The 27,111-nt window shown below is 45.5% G+C and overlaps 1 protein-coding gene across 2 annotated transcripts in view; it reads right to left on the bottom strand.

Annotated features, from left to right (window-relative positions):
• LOC129695303 (soluble lamin-associated protein of 75 kDa-like) overlaps nucleotides 1-27,111 on the bottom strand; it is an 83,960-nt gene that overhangs the window by 25,348 nt on the left and 31,501 nt on the right. For both annotated transcript variants that reach the window (XM_055632126.1, XM_055632125.1), the window contains exons 2-5: nucleotides 11,152-11,288; nucleotides 9,995-10,094; nucleotides 6,295-6,380; nucleotides 4,283-4,454 (exon numbers count right to left, since the gene is read on the bottom strand). In XM_055632126.1, coding sequence (XP_055488101.1) covers nucleotides 4,283-4,454; nucleotides 6,295-6,380; nucleotides 9,995-10,094; nucleotides 11,152-11,286 — 493 coding nt within the window. In that variant the 5' untranslated portion in view covers nucleotides 11,287-11,288. The remainder of the gene's footprint in view (nucleotides 1-4,282; nucleotides 4,455-6,294; nucleotides 6,381-9,994; nucleotides 10,095-11,151; nucleotides 11,289-27,111) is intronic.

Here is a 27,111-nt window from a genome sequence, read left to right as displayed (position 1 = left end):
CACGTCAAAACTCATAAATAGGGCAGCATGGTGGCCCAGCTGGTAGAGCTGCTACCTCGCAACCCCAGAGACCCAGGTTCAATCCTGACCTCGGGTGCTGTCTGTGCGGAGTTTACATGTTTGCCCTGTGACCGTGTTGGTTTCCTCCCACACTCTAAAGACGTGCGGGGTTTGTAGGTTCATTGGCCTCGGTAAATTGCCCCTAGTGTGTAGGGAGCGGATGAGAAAGTGAGATAACATAGAAAAAGTGTGAACAGACATCGCTGGTCAGCGTACACTTGGTGAGCTGAAAGGCCCGTTTCCATGCTGTATCTTTGGGCTTTAGAGATACAACGCAGAAAAAGCCCCTTGGGCCCATCGAGTCCGCGCTGGTCAGCGATCACCCCGTAAAATAACACCATCCTACACAGCAAGGACAATTTACAATTTTACCAAAGCCAATTAACCTACAAACCTGCAAGTGGTTGGAGCGCGGGAGGAATCTGGAGCAAACCCATGTGGTCACAGGAGGAAGTAGAAACTCCATACAGACAGCACCAGTAGTCAGGATCAAACCCGGGTCTCTGATGCTATAAGGTAGCAGCTCTACCACTGCGCCGCCCCAAAAACTGTCTCTATACTAAATTAATTTGTTACTTATCCAAATCCAATCAACTGTGCCACCTACTGCTCTTACAGAGGAGACTAAAGACACAAGTTCCAAAAGAAAATTATAAATGTTCGACCTTGCCATCATACAGCAGCATCCCGCCTTGGTGATTTATAGAATGCAGAGTTTATCCCACAACCTCCACTCCACATTCCTTCAGCAACAGACTGGTTCCACCAAGATGCAGAACAGAACGCCACAGGAGATCCTTCTTCCCTGTGGCTATCAAACGGTACAACTTCTCCTCTGTCGTGGGAGACCGACTTCCCTTCGCCCTCCCCACCACCCATCCCAAATCTTCGCACATCCACAATCCTTTCCACTTGTCACTTTAATTTCATGTTTCATGTACCTTTTGTTTTTATGATTGTCGGCAGATCACTTTCCCTCCTGGGATAAATAAAGTCCTATCGTATAGTATTGAAGCACATTAGTCATGGTAGCACTGACTCAGGCTTGACGGGTCTGGAATGAGGTCCCAGCAGAAGGAGGACTGCTGCACAATACCGGGATGTGACATCCTTGTGCATTCAGGGGAGCTTTCAGTAATACGAGGGAAAACCTCCTCTCAGCTAAAACATTGAACTCAGAATCTTCAGAATCCAGAAATGCTCAGGAAACAAGAGCGCCGGTAAAAAGAAAAAAAAGTGTTGGACCTGTACTGTATGAAACCCAAATAGTAGGTTGACACTAGCTACTGGTCTTCCATCTAAAGAAGGATAGGTGGACATTAACATCACACAATACAGATATCCAGCTTGGAGATACAACTACCATGGTTGTCATACTGATTGGCAAACAGGCACAGCTTTGGGATCAACAATGATGCACACAACAGCAATCTCTTTGAGAAAATGAGATGAAAGATGGTTAAAACATAAACGAGAACAGAACCCACACATCACTCAGCATAAAAGGAGAAATTAAAACGACAAAGGCAGAAGGGATGGAACGGGAGACGAGAGCGAGGGAACAGCTGATTTTTTTTGATAGAAGTGCAAAACATAGTTGGGGGAGAAAAAGCATCTCAGAATCGTCTGAGCTTAGCAGATGTGCCGATACCAGTTCTTTTAAAAGTCTGTCCAATTAGTTCACCTCCACTGCTCCTTCCCCACGGCCCAACAACTGTTTCCTCTCCACTAGATACCGAAATCTCTATTTTGGAAGTTGCCATGGCAACTAGCTTCACTATTCTTTCATGTCGGGCAATTCACTTAGAACAACGATCACCCCGTGCTATCACCTAGTTCTATCCTACACCTTACCTACGAACAATTTACAGAAGCCAATTGACCTACAAATTTTGGAATGTGGAAGGAAACCGGAGCACCCGGAGAAAACCCACATGGTCACACAGAGAACATAAATCTCCGTACAGACAGCACCTGTAGTCAGGATCAAACCCAGGTCTCTGGCGCTGTCAGGCAGCAACTCTACCGCTGCGCCACCATGCCGTCCAGTAAACCTTCCTGCCAATAAATTGCAACTTTAACATTACTCCGTTAAAGCTCATCACATTTTGAGCACATCTATTCTCAAGGAGAACAATCCCAATATCCCCAGCCATCCCACAAAATATTACAACCGGGTATTGTTCTGAGAAATCTCCCCTACACCCTCACCTGCAGCGAATTGGCGATGCAGTTCAGCCAATCACACAAACCAACCCTTCCATTGACTCCATTTATACCTCCCGCTGCCTCGGCAAGGCCAGCAGCATAATCAAGGATGAGTCGCATCCTGGCCACTCCCTCTTCTCCCCTCTCCTATCGGGCGAAAGGTATAGAAGTGTGAAAACGCACACAACCAGATTCAAGGACAGTTTCTTCCCAGCTGTTATCAGGCAACTGAACCATCCTACCACAACCAGAGAGCAGACCTGAACTACTATCTACCTTATTGGTTACCCTCAGACTTTCATCAGACTTTACTAGCTTTACCTTGCACCAAACGTTATTCCCTTATCATGTATCAGTACATTTGTGAATGGCTCGATTGTAATCATGTATTGTCTTTCTGCTGACTGGTCAGCGCGCAACAAAAGCTTTTCACTGTACCTCGGTACACGTGACAATAAACTAAACTGTACAGCCTCGATTCTAGACATAGAAAATAGGTGTAGGAGGAGGCCATTCGGCCCTTCGAGCCAGCATTGTGATCATGGCTGATCATGACTGATCGTCCCCTATTAATAACCCGTACCTGCCTTCTCCCCATATCCCTTGACTCCACTAGCCCCTAGAGCTCTATCTAACTCTTAAATCCATCCAGTGATTTGGCCTCCACTGCCCTCTGTGGCAAGGAATTCCACAAATTCACAACTCTCTGGGTGAAAAAGTTTTTTCTCACCTCAGTCTTATATGGACTCCCCTTTATTCTAAGACTGTGGCCCCTGGTTCTGGACTCACCCAACATTGGGAACATTTTTCCTGCATGTAGCTTGTCCAGTCCTTTTATAATTTTATATGTTTCAATAATAAACCCCCTCATCCTTCTTAACTCCAGTGAATACAAACCTAGTCTTTTCAATCTTTCCTCATATGACAGTCCCGCCATCCCAGGGATCAATCTCGTGAACCTACGCTGCACTGCCTCAATCACAAGGATGTCCTTCCTCAAATTAGGAGACCAAAACTGTACGCAATACTCCAGATGTGGCCATACCAGAGCCCTATACAACTGCAGAAGAACCTCTCTACTCCTACACTGAAATCCTCTTGTTATGAAGGCCAAAATTCCATTAGCTTTCTTCACTGCCTGCTGTACCTGCACGCCAACTTTCAGTGACCGGTGCACAAGGACACCCAGGTCTCGCTGTACCTCCCCCTTACCTAACCTAACCCCATTGAGATAATAATCTGCCCCCTTTTTTTTGCCACCAAAGTGGATAACCTCACATTTATCTATATTATACTGCATCTGCCACGCATCTGCCCACTCACTCAACCTGTCCAGGTTACCCTGCAACCTCCTAACATCCTCTTCACAGTTCACACTGCCACCCAGCTTTATGTCATCCGCTAACTTGCTAGCGTTGCTCCTAATTCCCTCTTCCAAATCATTAATATACATGGTAAACAGTTGCTGCCCCAACACCGAGCCTTGTGGCACTCCACTCTCCACTGCCTGCCATTCTGAAAAGGACCCGTTCACTCCTACTCTTTGCTTCCTGTCTGTCAACCAATTTTCTATCCACGTCAACACCCTACCCCCAATACCATGTGATCTAATTTTAGTCACCAGTCTCCTGTGCGGGACCTTATCAAAGGCTTTCTGAAATTCTAGATACACTTCATCCATTTTACTTGTCACATCCTCAAAAAATTAGTCAAGCATGATTTCCCTTTCATAAATCCATGCTGACTTGGACTAATCCTTTTACTGCTATCCAAATGCCCCATTATTACCTCTTTATTAATAGACTCCAGCATCTTTCCCACCACCGAAGTCGGGCTAACTGGTCTGTGATTCCCTGTTTTCTCTCTCGCTCCTTTCTTGAAAAGCGGGATAACCTTAGCTATCCTCCAATCCACAGGAACTGATCCTAAATCTATTGAATATTGGAAAATGATCACCAATGCATCCACTATTTCTAGAGCCACCTAGTAATCATCCCGATCTCCAGCCACATACCTGTGGGTTTGATGGAGTAGAATCCAATTGCTTTCCCCGACTTCCAGAGGATTTTTGCAAACTCAGCGGCGCCATGGCATAGAAAAGGGAGCTCATCAGCATTCATTTCCTGGGCTCTGTAAATGATGCGATTCAAAATGTAGAGAACAATTCGCTCCCCAAGCGAAGTCACCTGTCGTGACACAAACATGGTAGAAAAGTTAACAGGCGACTGCATTTCAAAAGATAATTCATTACTAGAGCACAGTGGGCAGTAACCGTGTGGGTTTTCTCCGGGTGCTCCGATTTTCTCCCACATTCCAAAGACTTGGAAGTTTATAGGTTAATTGGCTTCTGTAAATTGTCCCTAGGGTGTAGGATGCAAGGGGATCGCTGGTCGGCATGGAATCGGTGGGCTTAAGGGCCTGTTTCTGTGCTATATCTCTAAACTAAACTAAACTGCAGATGTTGGAATGTACGTGGAGAGAATTGTGACATCGTAGAGACATACAGCATTGAAACAGGCCCTTCGGCCCAAAGTCCACGCCAACCAGCATTCCCCATCTACACTAGCCCCACCTACCAACGTTCCGTCCATATCCCTCTAAAGGGCCTGTCCCACTTTCACGATTTAATTCTAAACCTCAGCCGAGATTTAAGGAACTAAAAAAAAAAAATCAAGATTGTGATAACCTACAAATTCCTACAACCTTCCACCACTATATTCACGAACTCCTACAAGTATGTCTACGAATTCCCACGACTATTTCGATGCCCTCCATACGAGTAAAAAGTTGCAATTTCTTTCATCACCACCATTTTTTAAACTGTGGACATTTTTAAATCGGGCTGGAAAAAACCTCCCGACTTACCTGATGCCATGACTACCTACGGCTAGCGTAACGATATATCTACAAACTCCTACGACCTCCTACGGACTCGTTACGAACATGCTGCGAGATTGAATCAAGGCGAAAACTCTGGAGAATTTGTGAATCACCTCGTGAAAGTGGGACCGGCCCTTAACCCATTACGAATGCCCAATGTCTTGGCCTCTTCCACCTTCCGTGGCAATGAATTGCACAGATTCACCACCCTCTGGCTGAAGAAATTTCCCCCTTGCAGTGCATGGTCTATTTTCTGAACAACTATCCCAATAAATGGAACCCTTGACCGTAACACTGTGATATCTAGATGAAGGCAATCTTTTTCAGCAAAATGCAGAGAGTGGAGGATGTTAGCATAATTGTTGCAAAATTAATGCAAATCCCATTCTCCTGGCTTCCATTGTGGTCATGGGAGAATCTAGCAACCCATATCAGTTCTGGCTGTTCCTTGCATTGACCTACGCAGCCTAAAATATCAGTTCAATGTAATCGAGGTGCTTTAAAAAAAATCTTTTTAGAGATACAGCGTTGAAACAGGCCCTTCGGCTCACCAAGTCCGCGCTGACCAGTGATCATGCCATACACTAGACACTAACACAATCCTACATGCAAGAGACAATTTACAATTTACAGAAGCCAATTAACCTACAAACCTGTACATCTATGGAGTGTGAGAGAAAACCGGAGCACCCGGGGAAAACCCACGCGGTCACGGGGAGAACGTACAGATAGTATCCGTAGTCAGGATCGAACCCAGGTCTCTGACGCTGTAAGGCAGCAACTCTACACCTGTACCACCATGCCGTCCTTCAGATATATTGCTATCTAATTACCGTGCTGCAGTCTTTTGTAAATCCATTAGTAGACATCCTCCTTGTCTGTTGCTACCCAGCAAATGGTCATTTTTTAAATTATGCTTTTTAATATCATGGGATCACGGAGACATTTATGGCCCGTCAGTAGCAAAAGACCTCTCCGGCCAAATGGATGCTTTCAGCATTAGGTTAGAACCCTGCTGGTTACAGCTCTTTACGTACACATTCAAGAAACCTTGCATCAAGAAAAAGAATTACCACTACCTAAAGTAAATTTCCACTAATTTTTGAAAAATATTGCAAGCTTAAAATATGAAGAGTGTTAATTTACCTGCTGGAGGCCCTGGCGGGATGACTCTGCAGTTTTTATGACATCATCTATTGCCCACCACCTGTCCGCGAGGTACAAAGCCACAGCTGGAAAAGGAAAGCAAGAGAGAATTGATGTTGGCCTCGTCTCAGCCCATTCAGTTTGTACACAAACGGTTTAGTTTAGATTAGAGATACTGCGCAGAAACAGGCCCTACGGCCCACAAGTTCAGAGCGACCAGCGATCCCCGTACACTAACGCACTGCGGAGTAATCACTGATTGGCGTGTACTCGGTGGTCTGAATGACCTGTTTCTGTGCTGTATCTATAAAGTCAAAATATACATATCCAATTCTACTCCTATATCTTATGGAACTGGGACCAAGTGCTGCAATGATCATGGACCTAGGAAATAGGATGCAGGATGCAGGAAAAATGTTCCCAATGTTGGTCGAGTCCAGAACCAGGGGCCACAGTCTTAGAATAAAGGGGAGGTCATTTAAGACTGAGGTGAGAAAAAACTTTTTTAACCCAGAGAGTTGTGAATTCATGGAATTCCCTGCCACAGACGGCAGTGGAGGCCAAGTCACTGGATGGATTTAAGAGAGAGTTAGATAGAGCTTTTGGGGCTAGTGGAGTCAAGGGATATGGGGAGAAGGCAGGCACGGGTTATTGATAGGGGGCGATCAGCCATGATCACAATGAATGGCGGTGCTGGCCCGGAGGGCCGAATGGCCTCCTCCTGAAACTAGTTTCTATGTTTCTATGTTTCTAAACTACTTGAAGGACAAGAGAAAGTAGAGGGTTAAAAGAACAGACTGCAATTGAGTTTCTGTTTAGCTTAGTCTAGTTCAGAAATACAGTGCGGAAACAGGCCCTTCAGCCCATCAAGTGCATGCCAACCCGTTCACTCCACTATAGTATCCCACTTTCTCATCCTCTCCTTACACAGTAGGGACAATTTACAATTTTTACCAAAGCCAATTAACCTACCTACCTGTATGTATTTGGAGTGTGGGAGGAAGCCAGAGCACCCGGGAAAAACGCACGTGCTCACAGGGAGAAAGTACATACTCTGTACAGACAGCACCCGTAATCGGGATCAAGCCCTGGTCTCTGGCGCTGTAAGGAAATAACTCTACTGCTGCGCCACCGTGCTGCCCCACGTTCTATGGACTTTGGTCAAACGTTAAGTAGTCAACAAGTATGAGTGCAGGTGTCAGAGGGGTGATCCAGGAGAGGTGTTTAAAATCATGAGCGGAATAGATAGGGTGAATGCACAGACTCAGTGGGGGAATCAAGCAACAGAAAATACAGGTTCTTTTTTTTAAAAAATATTTTATTTTTATTAGAAGTACAGTAAATTACAGTAATACACATCACATATATCTTATTACATTTGTTGTACCACTCCGTTTTTCGAGCTTTAAAAAAAGGTAGAAATAAAAGAAGTAAGGAAAGTGAGCAAGAATCGTGAAGGTGCAGGAAAGTGTTGAGAGAAGAAAGCCCCTTGGGGAAGAAGTTAGAGAAGGAAGTAAAGAAAGAAAATAGACCCTAGAAAGAAAAGAAAAAAAAGGAAAAACAATCGCTCTATTATAACACAAAACTCCGCAAAAAAAGGATATACCAACCGTGTTTTTTTTTTTTTTAATTTTATACCCCCCCTTACCAGATCCTGGTACCATTTATATTTTAAATTACTATTGCACCTTATGCTTGTGATAGTTCCATAAATGCAGACCACGTCTTTTGGAAGTGGTCTGCTTTGCCTGTTTGAAATCCACATTTTTATTGTTGGTATTGGAGCTTTTTTCCAAAATTTGAGTATAAGCTTTTTTCCCATTATTAGCCTGTAACTAAGTAAGTTTTTTTGAAACACGTTTAATTCGGGGTTACCTTCCGATATTCCAAAAATGATCCATTCTGCTTTTGGTACAAGTTTTATTTTAATTAATTTTGTGAAGATTTCAAATATTTAGTTCCAGAATTTTTGGATTTTTATACAAAAAACAAAAGGGGTGCGCTATGTTAGCTTCTTGTGACTGACATTTATCACAAGTGGGTGAGACATTGAGGAAAAGTTTTTTTATTTTAGTTTTTCAATAATATAGTCTATGTAATGTTTTAAATTGAATTAGAGTATTTGTACGTTGATCGAGCATTTATGCACATATAGTAAGTGTTTATCCCAGCTCTCTTTTGAAAATTTTATAGCTAGTTCTTGTTCCCAGTCTCTTCTAATACCATCGGTTGTAGGTATTTCTATATTTAAAATAATGTTGTATAAGTATGATATTAGATTTGCTGATTCAGCCTTTGTCTTCATGGCTTCATCCATGGCTATAAGTCTGGGGGCATGTTATGATAGTCTTTTGTGTATTTTTTCAGATAGTCACGGATTTGAAGATATTTAAAATATTGATTATTTTTCAAATTATATTTCAGTTGTAATTGTTGAAATGATAATAATTTTCCTAATTCATACGTCTCCGAGCGTTTTGATTCCCATTCTTTCCCATTGTGTAAATGACTTATCTATAATTGAAGGTTTAAACGACGGGTTATTGACTATTGGCATTAAAAGAGATAGATTTCTTAATTTTAGATTCTGGTTTATTTGTTTCCAAATTCTAATTGAATCATGGGATTTTTATTATAATTTTTGTTATTCAGACTCATTGGTGAGAGGAGAGTCATTGCTGTATTACACGGAGAGTAGTCCTCTCTCTCCATTACAATCCAGTCCACCTGCTGGGCAGAATTGTCCAGCAGGTGAATCATATTTTTAATATTTACTGCCCAATTATAGTACATAAAGTTAGTGAGCGCTAGACCACCCATCTCTTTTGGTTTACTAAGGTGTGCTCTTTGTATTCTGTTGGATTTATAATCCCATATAAAATTTGTAATGTCTGAGTCTAGTTTTTTGAAAAACTTTTTTGGAAGATATATAGGTATTGATTGAAATAAATATAGGATTTGTGGTAAAAAGATCATTTTTATAGCATTTATTAGACCTATTAAAGACATCGGGAGCGTTTTCCAGAATTTGATTAGATATATTTAGTTTCTTAAGTAAGGGGCTATAATTGGCATTAAACATAGCGTGATAATTTCTAGTGATTCAATTCCTAAATATTTAAATTTTTCTGTGGCTATTTTAAAGGGGAATTTCAAGAGATGTGTTGAGTCTTTCGGTTTTATCGACATAATTTCACTACAGGTTCTATTAAATCTTTCCCCTCTCATCTTAAACCAGAGGGTCAACTTATTTCACATATGGAACAAGCTCCCAGAGAAGGTAGTTGAGGCAGGTACGATGGCAGCATTCAAAAGACACGGACGGGTAAACGGATAAGAAAGGTTTAGAGGGATATGGTTCAAATGCAGGCAAATGGTACTAGCTAGATTGAGCACCTTGGTTGGCATGGGCGAGTTGGGTCGAAATGCCTGTTTCTGTGCTGTACGACTCCAAGTGTTAATTTATATATCAGAGAAACTTAGTCTTTGTAAATTAATGGATTTGAAATTTGACATATTTGATAGAACACATTTTGCCAGATAATTTCAGTAGAAAATATGAAAATGCAAGGAGGCAAAGACAAAAGGTTATTGGCCAATGTAATATTATATTTATTACTTATTACTTAATAAACTGAGGATGCACAATGTATAGTGTCCTCTTCATTGGAAACTGGTTTTAGAAAAACACAGCACTAACCTGTGAATTGACTTTCCGGAGCAAACAAGGCCAGAATCTTATACATCGTCTCACCACCATAGAGTGGAACAAAAGCAATGGATGACAGACTCACTGGAATCTGTGTTCAAGAAACACATGTCAATTTTGGCTATTAATACAATAAAAACAAATCACCTCTTCTCACAAACCATTCTCGCTCAGACACGTCCATTAGCATGGATTTCTCCTTCCTGACTAGTACTTTACTCCAAAAATCAAGCCAGCATTTTAAATCACCTTAGCAGGCAGATGCTGCTATAAGGTCAAAAGGTCCTTTTTAATGAGCAGAAAATGACCGGATATAAAACAAAATGGCTGTCACGGACCTACACCCATGTTCTCTCCTCCCTTGTACCTTTATTTGCTTCTTAAAATGTTGTTCACACCAAACCTTTCCCAGTCTGATTATCTATCATCAATCTGAAGCATTGTCCATGTGATAGGAGCAGAATTAGGCCATTTGGTCCATCAAGTCTACACCATTCAATCATGTCTGATCTCTCTCTTCCTCCTAACCCCATTCTCCTGCCTCCTCCCCTCCCATAACTCTTGACACCCGCACTAATCAAGAACATTAATTTACATTTACATTTTAGATTTATAGCATCATCAACATCTTGCTTTTGGATGTGCAGATTGAATCGGAGAAAAAAAATTCCCAAACTTTTTTTTGCAACAGATTTGTTGCCAAGAGTACTCGGGTTGATCGGGCTCTTGAAGATAGAGGAGTCAGGGGATATGGGGGGAAGGCAGGAACGGGGTACTGATTATGGATGATCAGCCATGATCACATTGAATGGCAGTACTGGCTCAAAGGGCCGAATGGCCTAATCCTGCACCTATTGTCTTTTGTGGACACCCAATCAATCACACTGACAACTAAGGAGATTTGTGGCTGACAGCAGGAAAAAAAATTAAGGGTAGAAGCACTCAAGTGCTGGAAATGTGATGCAACTAAATGTGAACGGTGAGACAAATGTTTGGTATGGGTTTCCTGTACCCTTAGTCAGGATCGAACCCAGGTCTCAGGCACCGCAAGACAGCAACTCTACCGTTGCCACACTCTGCCGCCCCTGCTGAGAATTTCCAGCACAATAAGCTTGTGTTTAAATCTCTAGATGTGCTATGTCTTGTACCTTCCTTCTGTTGGGTAGTGTGAAATACTCCAGCTTGTCAGGGTCACCAAAGAGCAGGCTGGACATGTATTCCTCTGCTGAATGCTCAATATCTTCATAGTCCAGCTCGGCGAGCAGATCCACTGGGAATGCCATCCCTGCCACACAAGGAGAAAAGACATCAATACAGTTTGTGTAGGTGCTGGTTTAAATAGACACAAAATGCTGGGGCAACTCAGAGGGACAGGCAGTATCTCTGGAGAGACGGAATGGGTGATGTTTCACGTCGGGACCCTTCTTCAGACAACAATAGAGTTGTCTTTTTGCAGCAGCATCTTTCAGATACCCCAGTCATTTCCTTCCTGTACCGATTGTTAAATGCTTTGATGAAAATCGTAATCTATCTGTAGCAGGAACTGGGATTCTCGCCACAATTTGTTGTTTTATCATCATTCAGAATGGTCCTTCTAAAGCTAGGATTCTGTCCCATTGCAGACATTAGACTGTGCTATGGAACTGATGCATTACAATGCTGAGACTATAGTCTGCACTCTGTGTCTTCCCCTTTGCTCCTAACCAAGTTTGACTTCAATGTATTTCCGTCTACATGTCCACCACTGATTTTCTGTTCCCCTTGGTTCCAGAACCTTGCTGTATTAACTGTTTTGCTGGACCAACAGTGGCCACAGCCTTGTGGGGATCCGAGATCCCGGCCCACACAGTCGGCCGTGGAAGTCAGCTAAGGGATTGGATCTGCCAGCTCCAGCCAGGCTGGAGTTCCAGAGCCCCAGCCGCATGGAGCAAATTCGACCCACCGATCGGCACGGAGGTCCCGATGAAGTAGAGCGGCATGGGCACCATTTTGAGGGGACTTCTAGGTGGGGGGGGGGGGGATTTCAAGTGCGCTCTCGTAATTTTGTCTGGATTAAAAGGAGATGCCGGACCACCAGTTGCCGGGGAAGAAGTAAGTAAAGAAGGGGCCTGTCCCACGAGCATGCGACTCCATGCGGCAAGCGCGACCTAAAGCCCGCAGCTGCCTCGACGCCGTACGCACGGAGGTCGAGTGAGTGACGTGAAGTTCGAGCGAAGTCCGACGGGCGTACGGCCTCAATGCGGCTGCAGACCGGCAGGCCGTTGCCGCGCGGAATTTTTGAACACGGTCAGTTTTTCGGAGCCCCGCGCAATGTCGGGACCAGCTCCGCACAACTCCATATGGCTCCGGCAATCGAAGTGGGACCGGCTCCGACAGGCCGTACGGCTCAAGCAATCACGTTAAGTCGCGCTTGCCGCGTGCAGGCACATGCTGGTGGGACAGGCCCTTTTGGTTGTGCTTGCCGCATGGAGTCGCATGCTTGTGGGACAGGCTCTTAAGTAATTTTTATTTATATAGCACTTTTAAATCAAATCAAATCAAAGTGTTTTACAGAGAAGAAATTAGATTACCATACATCCATATAAAATAACAAATAAAAAGAAACAAAAAAAGTGGTGGACCTGTAGTATTATACGCTTTGATTGGATTGCATATGAAACAAAGCTTGTAACTGTACCTCGCCACACATGACAATAATAAACCTTAACCCAAACCTAATCTCTAATTACTATTGGAATATTAAAAATAGTATTGGATAAATTAATGGAACAGAAAGACAATAAATCGCCTGGTGACCTGCATTGGGAGATTTTGTCAGTCACAGCTGTGGAAATACTCGAAGTACTGGTTGTCAAAATTCTGTAGATTCTCGAAAAGCTTCTCGCAGATTGGAAGATATCAGTAACCCCACTCTTTCATATGGAGTTGTGCGGAGCTGGTCCCAACATCACGTGGGGCTCCGGAAAACTGACCGTGTTCAAAAATTCCGCGCGGCACCGGCCTGCCGGCCCGCAGCCGCCTCGACGCCGTACACATCGCCTCAACGGGCATACGCAGCGTCTTGACACCGTACTTCATGCGCAGACTTCGCTCGAACTTCACATCACTCACTCGACCTCCGCGCGGCCCCCGCTTCCGGTTTGGGCGCGCTTGCAGCATGCACGTCGCAGGCTCATGGGACAGGCCCTTTAGTTAGCCAGGCACGCATGTACCGAGTTTAATTATCGTTTTTGTTTGCCAATAAAAATTATTTAACTCAACCTGGGTAGACAAAATTGCTGGAGAAGCTCAGCGGGTGAGGCAGCATCTATGGAGCGAAGGAAATAGGCAACGTTTCGGGCCGAAACCCTTCTTCAGACGACCGTTCCTAACTCAACCTACCTGTCTCGTTAAAGGATAAACTTTGTGGGCTGAATGGCCTAATTCTGCTCCGACAACTTATGAACGTATGTTTGGCACATACATTGTTGGCCAATGGGCCTATTCTTGTGTTGAACTATTCTGTGTTTCATGTTCTAAATCCCTGCTGGTTTCTTGATTGTGAATGGCTTTATATTTCAGATTGGCTTAAGTTTCCATCTAATACCCCAACACAACCTAACCAGACATTTAAGAATAATGTACCGAAGAAGTGCTAAATTGTTGTATGTATATATCTTTTATACAAAGCATTACATTTCAGCCCTCTCTGCCCATTCAATTAGACACAGGGGTTTCCACAAGACTTAAATCTAGAGAACTAGAGGTCTCCATCAAGTGGCATTAAAAAATCCCATCAGCTTCTCATTCACCCCATTACTACCAGAGAGACAATAGGCTCAAACTAACACCAACATTTCGACGGCAGCACAGTGTCGTGGCTGGAAGTGCTGCCCTTGAACATCCACAGGTGTACGATAGAGAGCATATTGACTGGTTGCATCACGGCCTGGTACGGCAACTCGAATGCTCAGGAGCAATGAAGACTGCCAAAAGTTGTGAGCACTGCCCAGTCCATCACCTGCTCTGACCTCCCCACCATCGAAGGGATTTACCGGAGTCGCAGCCTCAAAAAGGCAGCCAGCATCATCAGAGACCCACGCCGCCCTGGCCACACACTCATTTCACACCTGCCATCAGGAAGAAGGTGCAGGAGCCTGAAAACTGTAATATCCAGGTACTGGAGCAGCTTCTTCCATGCAGCCATCAGGCTATTAAACACTTCACCTCCAAATAAGCTCAGAACTACATGGACTTGGGGTCATCGCATTTGCCTTTTTGCACGATTGTTTTGTGTGTGTGAGTACATACAGAAGTTCTTTGTTATATTATATTGTTTACATAGTACTAAATTTACATTTCACAAAAAACTGGAGTAATTCAGTGGGACAGACAGTATCTTTGGAGAGAAGGAGTGGGTGACATTTCAGGTCGAGACCCTTCTTCTGACCCGAAACGTCACCCATTCCTTCTCTCCAGAGATATTGCCTTTCCTGCTGAGCTGCTACAGCTTTTTGTGTCTATCTTCGGTTTAAACCAGCATCTGCAGTTCCTTTCTATACTATATTTACATTTTCCATTGTGCTTCGGCGAGTAAAGGGCCTGTCCCACGAGCATGCGACTGCATGCGGTAAGCGCAAACCGGAAGCGGGGGCCGCGCGGATGTTGAGTGATTCCCGTACAGGGCCTGTCCCACCTGCACACGGCGAGCGAGACCAAACCTGAAGCGGGGGTCGCGCAGAGGTCGAGTGATCCCGTACGAGTTGACGTGAAGTTCGAGCGAAGTCCGCGGAAAGTTTGCGCTAGGCATACACTGTCAAGACGCTGCGTACGGCGTCGAGATGGTGCGTACGCCCGTCGAGGCGGTGCGTACGGCCTCAATGCGGCTGCGGGCCAGCAGGCCGTTGCAGCGCGGAATTTTTGAACAGTGTCAGTTTTTCAGAGCCCCGCGCGATGTCGGAACCAGCTCCGCACAACTCCATACGGCTCCGACGATCGAAGTGGGACCGGCCCCGCGAGGCCGTACGGCTCAAGCGACCATGTTAGGTCGCGCTTGCCTCATGCAGTCGCATGCTCGTGGGACAGGCCTTTAGAATGTCATTGTTCTATTTGGGTTATATAACAATAAAACACTCTTGACACTTGTCCCACAGCACCACAGATCAGCGTTCAATCCTGACCTTGTGTGCGTGGAGTTTGCACCTTCTCCCTGTCGACCACACGGCTTGCTCCGGTTTTCACCCACATCCCAAAGATGTGCGGGTCCGTGCATTAATTGGCCTCTGTACAATTGCCCATGGCGTAGGGTGCGATGAGAAAGTGGGATAACATAGAACCAGTGTGAGCTGGTGATCAGTGTGAGAGATGATACAATCTGTACCAATAACAAGTCAAACGAAGGAATTGTTGGATATCCATGTTTGTTGATGACATAAAACTACCTGTATTTAATTTTCCATTACTTCAATTATCCCGTGCAGTTTTGGAGGCAAATGCAAAAAGGATCTCACGGTCAGTACAGTACTGCGATAGAGGAACAGAAAGTTGGTTTTGTTGGTGCTGGTTGAGTTCAACTTCTGTTCAGGAGTATTTCCAAACAAATGACAATAAAACACCCTGGACTTATAACTACTGGAAGAATTGCTCAGCTCTCCATTAAACTGTGCGGGACGGCAAGATGGTGCAGCGATAGAGTTGCTGCCTTAAAGCGCTAGAGACCCAGGTTCGATCCTGACTACGGGTGCTTTCTGTAGAGGGTTTGTACGTTTTCCCCGTGACCATGTGGGTTTTCTCCGGGTGCTCCGGTTTCCTCCCACACTCCGAAGACGTACATGTTTGTAGGTTAATTGGCTTTGGTAAGAAATAAAAAACCATAAATTACCCCTGGTGTGCAAGTTAGTGCTAGTGTGATATGGCCGGCGTGGACTCGGTGATCGATGGCCGGCGTGGACTCGGTGGGCCGAAGGGCCTGTTTCCGTGCTGTAGATCTCTAAAGTCTGAGGTCTTAACAATTGATTGAAAGATACAGCATTAAAGCAGGCCCTTCAGCCCAACAATTGCATACCAATAATCATTCAACAGTTCAGTCTTATCTTATGTCATCCCCACTTCCTACACTCTAAGGGACAATTTTAATGGAGGCTAATTAACCTACAAACCCCACATGTCTGTGGGATGTGGGAGGAAACTCAGGCGGTCACTAGGAGAACGTGCAAACACCACACAAACAGAACCCGAGATCGGGATGGAGTCCAGGTCTGTGACAGTGTGAGGCAGCAGCTCTACCAGCTGCACCACTCTACTCCACCAGGTTTGAACACTGCATTAAATCCACAGAAACATAGGAAATAGGTGAAGGAGTAGGTCATTTGGTCCTTCAAGCCAGCACCACAATTTAATATTATCAGGGCTGATCATCCAAAATCAGTACCACGTTCCAGCTTTTCCCCCCATATCCCTCGATTCCCTCAGCCCTAAGAACTAAATCTAACTCTCCCTTGAAAACACATCTCATATTGAGCGTTAGTATGTATTCCCAGTTACATCCACGATTATTCATGGTCGCATCACTTGTCTCTGTGTGGGTTTAAAGTAATGCTTCAGAGACAAAACGTTCTGAGGGTCACGATCGAAACCTAGAAGATTAAAACAGATCAGAAAAGTCGAGACAGGGAGATCATAGAAATGAAACAAGCCCTTAGGCCCAACGTGTCCACGTTGACCATTAATCACCCCAATACTATTTCTACATTATCCCACGTTTGCATCTCACAGACCAGGGGCATTTTTACAGAAGCTAATTAACCTACAAGCCTGCACATCTTTGGGATGTGGGAGGAAACCGGAGCACCCGGAGAAAAGCCATGGGGAGAACGTACAAAATCCATAGAGATAGCTCCCGTAGTCGGGATCAAAAGGCTTGGATAGAGTGGATGTGGAGAGGTTGCTTCCACTACTGGGAGAGTCTCGGACGAGAGATCATGGCTTCAGAATTAAAGGGCGTTCCTTCAGGAAGTAGATGAGGAGGAATTTCTTTAGTCAGAGGGAGGCTGTGGAGAACAAGTCAGTGGATATATTTAAGGCAGGAATAAGTAGATTCGTGATTAGTACGGGTGTCAGGGGTTATGGGGAGAAGGCACGAGGATGGGGTTGAGAGGGAGAGATAGACCAGCCGTGATTGAATGGCGGAGTAGATGTGATGGGCCGAATGGCCTAATTCCACTCCTATCCAATGACCTTATGAACCTGGGTCCTTGGCGCTGTGTGGCAGCAGCCCCACCCAACATTCCCACTACATGTTAAACAAACAGAGCAGGAATGTGGAGCACCTGTGATGAGTCTAGGCCGTTTAGACTATACATTTTGTGACCGTGTCTTTTCTTTTTGCCGGCCAACTGTGCAAGCAAGTCTGATGCGCCACTCATCCGCACAACGCAGCTGTCATTTTAAATAGAGCTCACCCATTCGAGTGCACTCGAGTTCCAGCTGCTATTAGTTGAAGAATGTGTGGGGCGAGTGGAGGGAATATTGCTAGGGGCACACTCACACACACACACACACACACACACACAACCCGCAATCACTCGGGCAGAAAAGCTGCGTGCACAAGGACAATGCAAAATGCCGCGCAACAAGCAACAGGGAAAACCAACATGCAGGCCCCAGTTCCTAGAGTCAGAGCAGATCGAGGGGCCGTAACGAGGGTTGCCAAGTGTCCCGTATTAGCCGGGACATCCCGTATCGGAGCGGAGCCTTAGCCCGAGAGGCGGCATCGATGCCCCCACTCGCCCGGTCCGCTCCTGGCTCCGGGTCGGGGTTAAAACTGCATGGGGTGTGGACAGAGTGGCCGACGGACGCAGAACCGCCGGAGGTGAGGGTGGGAGGTGTGAGCGGTGCCTCAGGAATCGGTGCTGGGACCACCGCCGTGTCTCACCTATCACACCAACTGCACGGGAATATGTTGTTTCGTTTAGTCTCTACACTACGTGGGCTGGATGCAGCCCATGGGCAGGTAGTTTGACATCCCTGCTTTAAACCAATGCCCCCTAGTTCTTAAATCACATATTCCAAGAAAAAGACAATGCATTCACCTTATATATTCCCTTCATGGTTTTTACTCACCTCTAAAACAATTTTTGCTTTATTTTAAACCCATCATCTGCAGATTTTATCTCCATGAATGTCAAATGGAATCATTAGTACTGTAGTTACATTGACATTTTAAATAGTGTGCGATGGGTTTAAGATAATCAAATTACACATTCTTTACGGGAAACCGTCCGACAGAAAACTAATCTCATTGGTGAGTATGGAGGAGATCTGGAAGCCTTGTGTGAATTGAACTGCCCGTCATTCTATTTATTTTTAAATTTATTTTATAAAAATTCAGCGTGAGAAATGTTGTGATCAACGCGAGAGCGTGAGAATTTCGGGAAATGCGTGAGTCTCACGCTCAATGCGTGAGAGTTGGCAACCCTGTGGAGGCAGCCAGTCGACTTTTAAAAATCTTAAAAAGCGCGCATGCACAGATTGGTCTCCTCTCCTGTGGGCATGCGCAACTACTTGCGAAGGCTGCGCAGCACACATGCGCGCAGTCCACGGTGCAAAGGCAGAATTTCAGCTGCCTTTAAACCCGTTGTAAGTGAAGGCTTGAAGCAGCGTCCACAGGACGTGAGTTGAACATAGTTCCACGTATTACATGTACTGTGGATGAAAGGCACGGGAGAATTATGCCTACTTAAGATCGATTATTAAAATAATAACCATTTATAATAAATACTGAATTTAGTAAATTAATTGGAAATCTTGACTATTTATATTTAATAATGACCATTTTATAATTTTAGTTAGGGTAGGCACTGCATAACTTGCCGACCCTGACGGCACGTGCCTGATTGGGCCAAACTGATTTGTCCCGCACGGGACCGCCCTTGTCCCGTATTTGACTGCTACGACTCGGGTCGAGGAGAATGTCGGGTCGGAGTACCGCATCCGGCCCCGCCTCGCCTGTCCCGACGTAGTGCAGCGCATGGAGTGCAGCAGCAGCACCTCGCCCGTGGCCCCGTCGGTCGGCAGCCTGGCCAGCTGTCTGACCTTCGCTTACCGCCGACACCACCACCCCTCCTTCTCATGGTCGATCATTGGTTCATGAGTTGGACGGGTTGCCGGACTTTGCGCGCGGCCCGGGCCAAAACTCCTCAGCTGGCCCGCCGGCTGGACTTTATGTGCAATCCAGCACCCGGGCCAACTCATCATTCACCCAGCCATGGCAGAGTCGGTCAACGAATTGCCGTCGGGAATTTGTCCCGTATTTTGACCTTTTGTCCCTTATTTGGGAGTGAGAAAGTTGGCAACCCTAACCGTAACCCAAAACTGAGAGTCCAAGAGAAAACCATTGATTGACCAGTGTTGGATTCTGCTCAACTGCAGAGGACAGCCTTCACATCATAGTCTGCAGTTTAGTGTAGTTTATTATTGTCACATGTACCTAGGTACAGTGAAAAACTTTTGTTTGCAGGCTATCCAGTCAGACTACACATGAATACACTCCAGCTGTCCACAGTGTACAGATGAAAGATAAAGGGTACAACATTTAGTGTTTAGTTTAAAGATGGAATTTGTGGAATTCATCGCCACAGACGGCTATGTATTTAAGGCGGAGATCAACAGATTATTGATTAGTATGGGCTACTGCTCATGGAAAAAAAGCTGTTTTTATGTCTGGCTGTGGCAGCTTTGACAGTTCGGAGTTGCCTTCCAGAGGGAAGTGCTTCAAAGAGTCTGTGGCCAGGGTGAGAGAGGTCAGAGATGATCTTACCCACTTGCTTCCTGGCCTATGCAGTGTACAGTTCGTCAATAGGTGGAAGGTTGCAGCCAAACCAGAAGGTCTGCTGATCGGACGATTCGCTGCAGCCTCCAGGTGTCGTGTTTGGTGGCCGAACCAAACCAGACCATGATGGAGAAGGTGAGGACAGACTCTACGATGGCCGTGTAGAATTGGACCATCATTGCCTGTGGCAGATTGTGCTTCCTCAGCTGCCGTAGGAAGTACATCCTCTGTTGTGCCTTTTTGACTCGATTTGGCTGCCTCCCATTTAAGGTCCTTAGAGATGATGTTTCTAAGGAACTTAAATGACTCCACAGATGTGACTGTGGTGCTGTTGATGGTGAGTGGGGGGAGGGGAGGGGGAGTTCTCCTAAAGGCTACAATCAATTCCACTGTCTTAAGAGCATTGAGCTCCAGGTTGTTGCGATGGCACCAGGACGCCAGCTGTGACACTTCCTGTCTGTAGGCAGATTCCTCCCCATCCTGGATCAGTCTAATCAGGGTTGTGTCGTCCGCAAACTTGAGAAGCCTGACAGAGGTGGCTGTGGAGGTGCAGTCATTGGTGTAGAGAGAGTAAAGAAGTGGGGAGAGTATGCAGCCTTGCGGTGCTCCTATGCTGAAGGTCTGTGGGTGCCAAGATGCTGCCATTCTTTGAAGATTAGATGGCTGCTGTACTCTGGACGTGATCAGATTGAATTTTATTTCCAGTCAGTAACACTTGATGTGATTTACAACGGAGTACAAGTCGCCGATACAGTTGTGCAGCATGCTTGCTGCCAAAGACGGGAGATTCATTATTTTTACAAGATACAAGATACATTTATATGTCACATGTGCCAGTTGGCACAGTGAAATGTAATCACCATACAGGAAAAATAAACAACACACGATAGAGTTGATAGAATTCAACATAAAACACTGTGAGGGAAGGCACCAAAGTCAGTCTCTTCCTCTAATGTTCCCCAATGTTCACCCGTGGTCGGGGCCTCCCCGAGCCCTCCGCAGTCGCCGCTACGGGCGGCCCGATGCTCAGGCCCGCTCACCGGGGTGATGTAAGTCCAATGTCGGGGCTGGGGGACCTCCTCAGCGGCCTGGACATCGGAGTCAGCCACCTCCTTCCCGATTCCGCGGCTCCCAAAGTCCGCAGGCCGCGCTGGGCGGAGATGCAGCACTGGCGGCCCTTGGCAAAGGGCCCCAGGACTCCACGATGACAGTCAGCGTTTCCCGCGCTAGGAGCTCTCCGAAACTGTAGCTCCACGATGTTGGAGCAGCGGCCCAATGCTCGGGAGCTCCAAACAGCGACCCAGGTAGGCATCACCCGCTCCGCGGTGAATTCAGCGCCGCGCTGCCGCTGTTGAAGCTCTGGTCCGGTTCCTGGTCCCCGGCAGGAAAGGCCGCTCCGATCCAAGTGGTAGGCCGCGAGGGGGGGGGCGAGGACGCAACTAGGAAATTAGTCGCGTCCCCGCCAGGAAGCGACTGGGGAACAGTTTCCCCCTTACCCTACCCCCCTCCCCCACAAATAAAAGTCAAAGATTCCCCCCAAAACAAACTTTAAACCGACTAAAAACTAAAAAAGATTGAAAGACAAACGGGCTGTAGGCAGAGGCTGTCGTCCGTTGGTGCCGCCCTTACGCAGAAATCATACCGCATTGAAGAGGGGTTTGAATTTATGATGTGGGATGTCCTGAAGTATTTTAGGTTATTTAGACATTAGACTTCAGATACATCGCGGAAACATCTTCGGCCAACTGAGTCCAGCGATCACCCCGTACACTAACCTACACACACTAGGGATAATTTTACAACTTTCCGAAGCCAATTAACCTACAAACCTGTACGTCTTGAGTGTGCAGGCATGAGACAGGAAAAAAACAGAAAAAAGGGGTAGATAGATGGGGGTCCAGGGGGCAATGCCTAGGCAGGGGTAAAAGTGGGCAGTGCCCCCTATATGCAGAAATGTTTTGATAATTGTACCTTGAAATGACGCCGTTTTCTTGCCCGTTTACCCTTAATATATACTGTAATTTTTTTAAATTGTACCATAAAATAACACATTTTACTTGCTTGTCACTTCTTAATTTACACAGAAAATGTGTGATAATCATACCTTAAATTGACACCAACTCCTTGCTTGTTTACACTTGTCATATTGAAATATATATATTACACCTACACCTACTTGTAACATGATAGCTGTTCCTTGCTTGGTTACTCTAATTAGAGAGAAGTATCCTTTACCATTGTATTTAAATGCCAAATTAATTTCAAATCCAACTCTTGACAGTTAGGATGAAAATGATGATCCATCAACTTCAAAGATGATCATATTAACCATATAACCATATAACAATTACAGCACGGAAACAGGCCATCTCGGCCCTTCAAGTCCGTGCAGAACACTTATTTTCCCCTAGTCCCATCTACCTGCACTCAGGCCACAACCCTCCATTCCTTTCCCGTCCATATACCTATTCAATTTATTTTTAAATTATAAAATCGAACCTGCCTCCACCACTTCCACTGGAAACTCATTCCACACAGCTACTACTCTCTGAGTAAAGAAGTTCCCCCTCATGTTACCCATAAACTTCTGTCTCTTAATTCTCAAATCATGTCCTCTTGTTTGAATCTTCCCTACTCTCAATGGGAAAAGCTTATCCACGTCAACTCTGTCTATCCCTCTCATCATTTTAAAGACTCCTATCAAGGACCCCCTTAACCTTCTGCGCTCCAAAGAATAAAGATCTAACTTGTTCAACCTCTTTCTGTAACTTAGTGTTATATTGTGCAGCTTAGTATAACTTACTTATATTTTGCTACATAGCTACTCAGTCAAACCAAGTACAGTGGACAATATATTAACATCTCAGCCTGGAATCTAAGACATTATTTGAAAATAACACTTCCCAAAACTTAAAATTAAAGATTTCAATTCTTTAAATCCATGGTCAAATTATTTAAAAAAAAAAGAAAAATAAGCGAATAATCTTTTATCTTCTTTTGATTGCTGGACATTTTCTGATTGCTTGAATTTGCAAAGTCAGTGACTATTAAGGAGTGCTAATGTTTAAGAAGGAACTGCAGATGTTGGAAAATCGAAGGTAGGCAAAAATGCTGGAGAAACTCAGCGGGTGAGGCAGCATCTATGGAGTGAAGGAAATAGGCAACCTTTTGGGTCGAAACACTTCTTCAGACTCAAGGAATGCAAGGAGTGCTGATTGCTGACTCAATGGCGAGTTCAAGTTGGAAATGCAACAATACATTGTATTGCGCCGCCAGTAGGTTTCCCGACGCCCCGCGCGGCTAGAAAGCATCCCGACGGGCCGCGGCTGTGAACGCGGCCAGAAGCCTTTATCGAGGCGCCGCGGTCTTGATGCCTCCCAGATCGCCGCGTAGCACCCCGGTCGGGGCCTAGTGGGTAGAAGCTCGGGTCGGATGAAGCGGCCTACGGCGCCCGCGGCTGGGGCCCATGTCTGCACCACAGAGGCGTGAAGTGGGGCGTCGACCGCGGTGAGGCATCGGCAGCGGTGAAGCCTGCGACGATGGGGCAATGGCGGCGGTGAAGCCTCGCGGGGGGGGGATTTTGAACATGGGTGCGGAACCAAGGTCAGAGATGAAAATACATACTGTGTGAAACAAAAGGATGGATAAGTTGCAAATTATGAAGCCCAAGGGATAATGCAAGGAGAAGGGGAGGGAAAATTATTATCTAAATGGTGGCCGATTGGGAAAGGGGGAGATGCAGCGAGACCTGGGTGTCATGGTACACCAGTCATTGAAGGTAGGCATGCAGGTGCAGCAGGCAGTAAAGAAAGCTAATGGTATGTTAGCTTTCATTGCAAAAGGATTTGAGTATAGGAGCAGAGAGGTTCTACTGCAGTTGTACAGGGTCTTGGTGAGACCACACCTGGAGTATTGCGTACAGTTTTGGTCTCCAAATCTGAGGAAGGACATTATTGCCATAGAGGGAGTGCAGAGACGGTTCACCAGACTGATTCCTGGGATGTCAGGACTGTCTTATGAAGAAAGACTGGATAGACTTGGTTTATACTCTCTAGAATTTAGAAGATTGAGAGGGGATCTTATAGAAACTTACAAAATTCTTAAGGGGTTGGACAGGCTAGATGCAGGAAGATTGTTCCCGATGTTAGGGAAGTCCAGGACAAGGGGTCACAGCTTAAGGATAAAGGGGAAATCCTTTAAAACCGAGATGAGAAGACTTTTTTTCACGCAGAGAGTGGTGAATCTCTGGAACTCTCTGCCACAGAGGGTAGTTGAGGCCAGTTCATTGGCTATATTTAAGAGGGAGTTAGATGTGGCCCTTGTGGCTAAGGGGATCAGGGAGTATGGAGAGAAGGCAGGTACGGGATACTGAGTTGGATGATCAGCCATGATCATATTGAATGGCGGTGCAGGCTCGAAGGGCCGAATGGCCTACTCCTGCACCTAATTTCTATGTTTCTATGTTTCTATGAAAAAGGGGAGAAATAGATGCAAGTCCAGGTGGGACACATGGGAGAGGTAGAGGTGAGGGTTTCAACTGATCAGTTTCCGAGTTGACTTTCCGAGTTGACTGTGCCTGAACCCCTCTATCGGTAGATCACCAGCTTCCTGACGGACAGGAAGCAGCATGCATGGCTGGGAAAGCACATCTCAAACTCACAATTGCTCAGCATAGGAACGCCGCAAGGATGCGTACTCTACCCTCTCCTCTACACCAACGACTGCACCTCCACAGACACCTCTGTCAAGCTTCTCAAGTTTGCAGATGACACAACCCTGATTGGACTGATCCAGGATGGGGAGGAATCTGCCTACAGACAGGAAGTGACACAGCTGGTGTCCTGGTGCCATCGCAACAACCTAGAGCTCAATGCTCTTAAGACAGTGGAATTGATTGTAGACTTTGGGAGAGCTCCCCATCCCCTCACCCCACCCACCATCAACAACACCACAGTCACATCTGTGGAGTCTTTTAGGTTCCTGGGAACCATCATCTCCAAGGACCTTAAGTGAGGGGCTACCATCGACTCCACAGTCAAAAAGGCACAACAGAGGATGTACTTCCTGTGGTAGCTGAGGAAGCACAATCTGCCACAGGCAATTCTACATCGCCATCGTAGAGTCTGTCCTCACCTTCTCCATCATGGTCTGGTTTGGCTCAGCCACCAAGCACGACACCTGGAGGTTGCAGCAAATCGTCCGATCAGCAGAAAAGGTTATTGGCTGCAACCTTCCCTCCATTGATGAACTGTACACTGCAAGGGCCAGGAAGCGAGCGGGCAAGATCATCTCTGACCCCTCTCACCCTGGCCACAAACTCTTTGAATCACTTCCCTCTGGAAGGCAACACCAGATTGTCAAAGCTGCCACAGCCAGACATATAACAAGTTTTTATCCACGAGTAGTTGGTCGACTCAACAGCCAAAAATCTGTAGCCTCTCTTTGATCTGGTATTTTGTTGGTTCACATGCTTGATCAATGGTGTTTTATCATTAATGTTTTATTATTATTAATGTTTAGTGTTTTCTGAGTCATTCGTAACTGTCACTGTATGTCACGTTGTTACTTGTAGGCAGAGCACCAAGGCAAATTCCTTGTATGTGAATACTTGGCCAATAAACTTACTTAAAGAAATTTCAACTTATTGGTTTAAGAATTTGCCTGATAAAATTAACCAAAGATTAAATCAGTTACACCAGCATAATTATTCATCAAGACATCCAGATACATTTGTATATCGACAATAGGTGCAGGAGGAGGCCATTTGGCCCTTCGTGCCAGCACCGCCATTCAATGTGATCATGGCTGATCATCCACAATCAGTGCCCTGTTCCTGCCTTCTCCCCATATCCCCTGACTCTGCTATCTTTAAGAGCCCTATCTAGCTCTCTCTTGAAAGTATCCAGTTCTTTCCTACACAGATACCACAATGGCATTTAAGAGGCGTTTAGAAAAGCACATGGACGCAGATGGATAAGGATCTTTTGCAGGCAGAGTAGGTTAGTTTAACTCGGCTTTGTGGTCAGTGCAGATGCGTTGGGCAGAAGGGCCTGTTCCTGTGCTGTACTGTTCGAAGGCTTAATTCTGTACACCCAGAGTCCCTTACTGCTATTTACAAATAAGATCAGATAGGCAGTGGATGAGATGCTGATCATTGTCACCAAACTCCACAAGATTTAATCGGGCACACACAAAATGGTTTTAATGCAAGCACTATGTACAAATATGTAGTTTGCATAAGCAGAATCTATAGAAATAACATGTGGTTTCATTGTTCACTGAAATTGGTTCACACGTTGCAGGAGTAGAATTAGGCCATTTGGCCCATCAAGTCTATTCCTCCATTCAATCATGGCCGATCCATCTTTCCCTCTCAACCCCATTCTCCTGCCTTATCTCCATGACCCCTGACACCAGTACTAATCAAGAGTTTATCTATCTCTGCTTTAAAATTAGCCACCGACTTGGCCTCCACAGCCTTCGGTGGCAATGAGTTCCACAGATTCACCACCCTCAAGCTAAAGAAATTTCTTCTCATCGTTTTTCTAAAGGAACGCCCTTTCATTTCCTAGAACGTCCCACTAGTGCATCCTCTCCACATCTACTCTATCCAGGTCAATTATATCATTTAAACCAAAGTCAGTGATACAAGACGTACGGGTTTGTACGTTAATTGGCTTGGTGTACATGTAAATTGTCCCTGGTGTGCGTAGGATAGTGTTAATGTGCGGGGATCGCTGGTCGGCACGGACTCAGTGGGCCGAAGGGCCTGTTTCCGCGCTGTATCTCTAAACTAAACAAAAAGGATCACACTTTTAACCATCTAGGGATGGCACCAGGCAAGCATATTAAACAAAGTTTTCAATGTTTTTCAAATACCATTTTAATAAAATAAAGAAATCCATGGAATTCATGTTTAATGCATTCCACAACGTTTCTAAAAAGCTCCAGATGTTTGAGGTGTGCCACGAATACCAAAGAACATCTAAACTACTCGAGAGGAATAACAATGTAAAATGTACCAGCCTCACAGCAAGCATACTAACTGGGTCGATAGACCAGAAATGCTGGAGTAACTCAGTGGGACAGGCAGCATTACTGGAGAAAGGAATGGGTGATTTTATCAGGTCGAGACCCTGCTTCAGACCAAAACGTCACCCTTTCCTTCTCTCCAGAGATGCTGCCTGTTCCGCTGAGTTACTCCAGCATTTTGTGTCCATCTTGAGTGTAAAGCAACATCTGCAGTTGCTTCCTGTACATACTAACAGGATATCCAGCTCGATCTTGACCCAGGATATTT

This window comes from Leucoraja erinacea, chromosome 3 (genome assembly GCF_028641065.1).
Source record: "Leucoraja erinacea ecotype New England chromosome 3, Leri_hhj_1, whole genome shotgun sequence".
Taxonomy (NCBI): domain Eukaryota; kingdom Metazoa; phylum Chordata; class Chondrichthyes; order Rajiformes; family Rajidae; genus Leucoraja; species Leucoraja erinaceus.
This window is presented reverse-complemented; position numbering and strand designations above follow the sequence as displayed.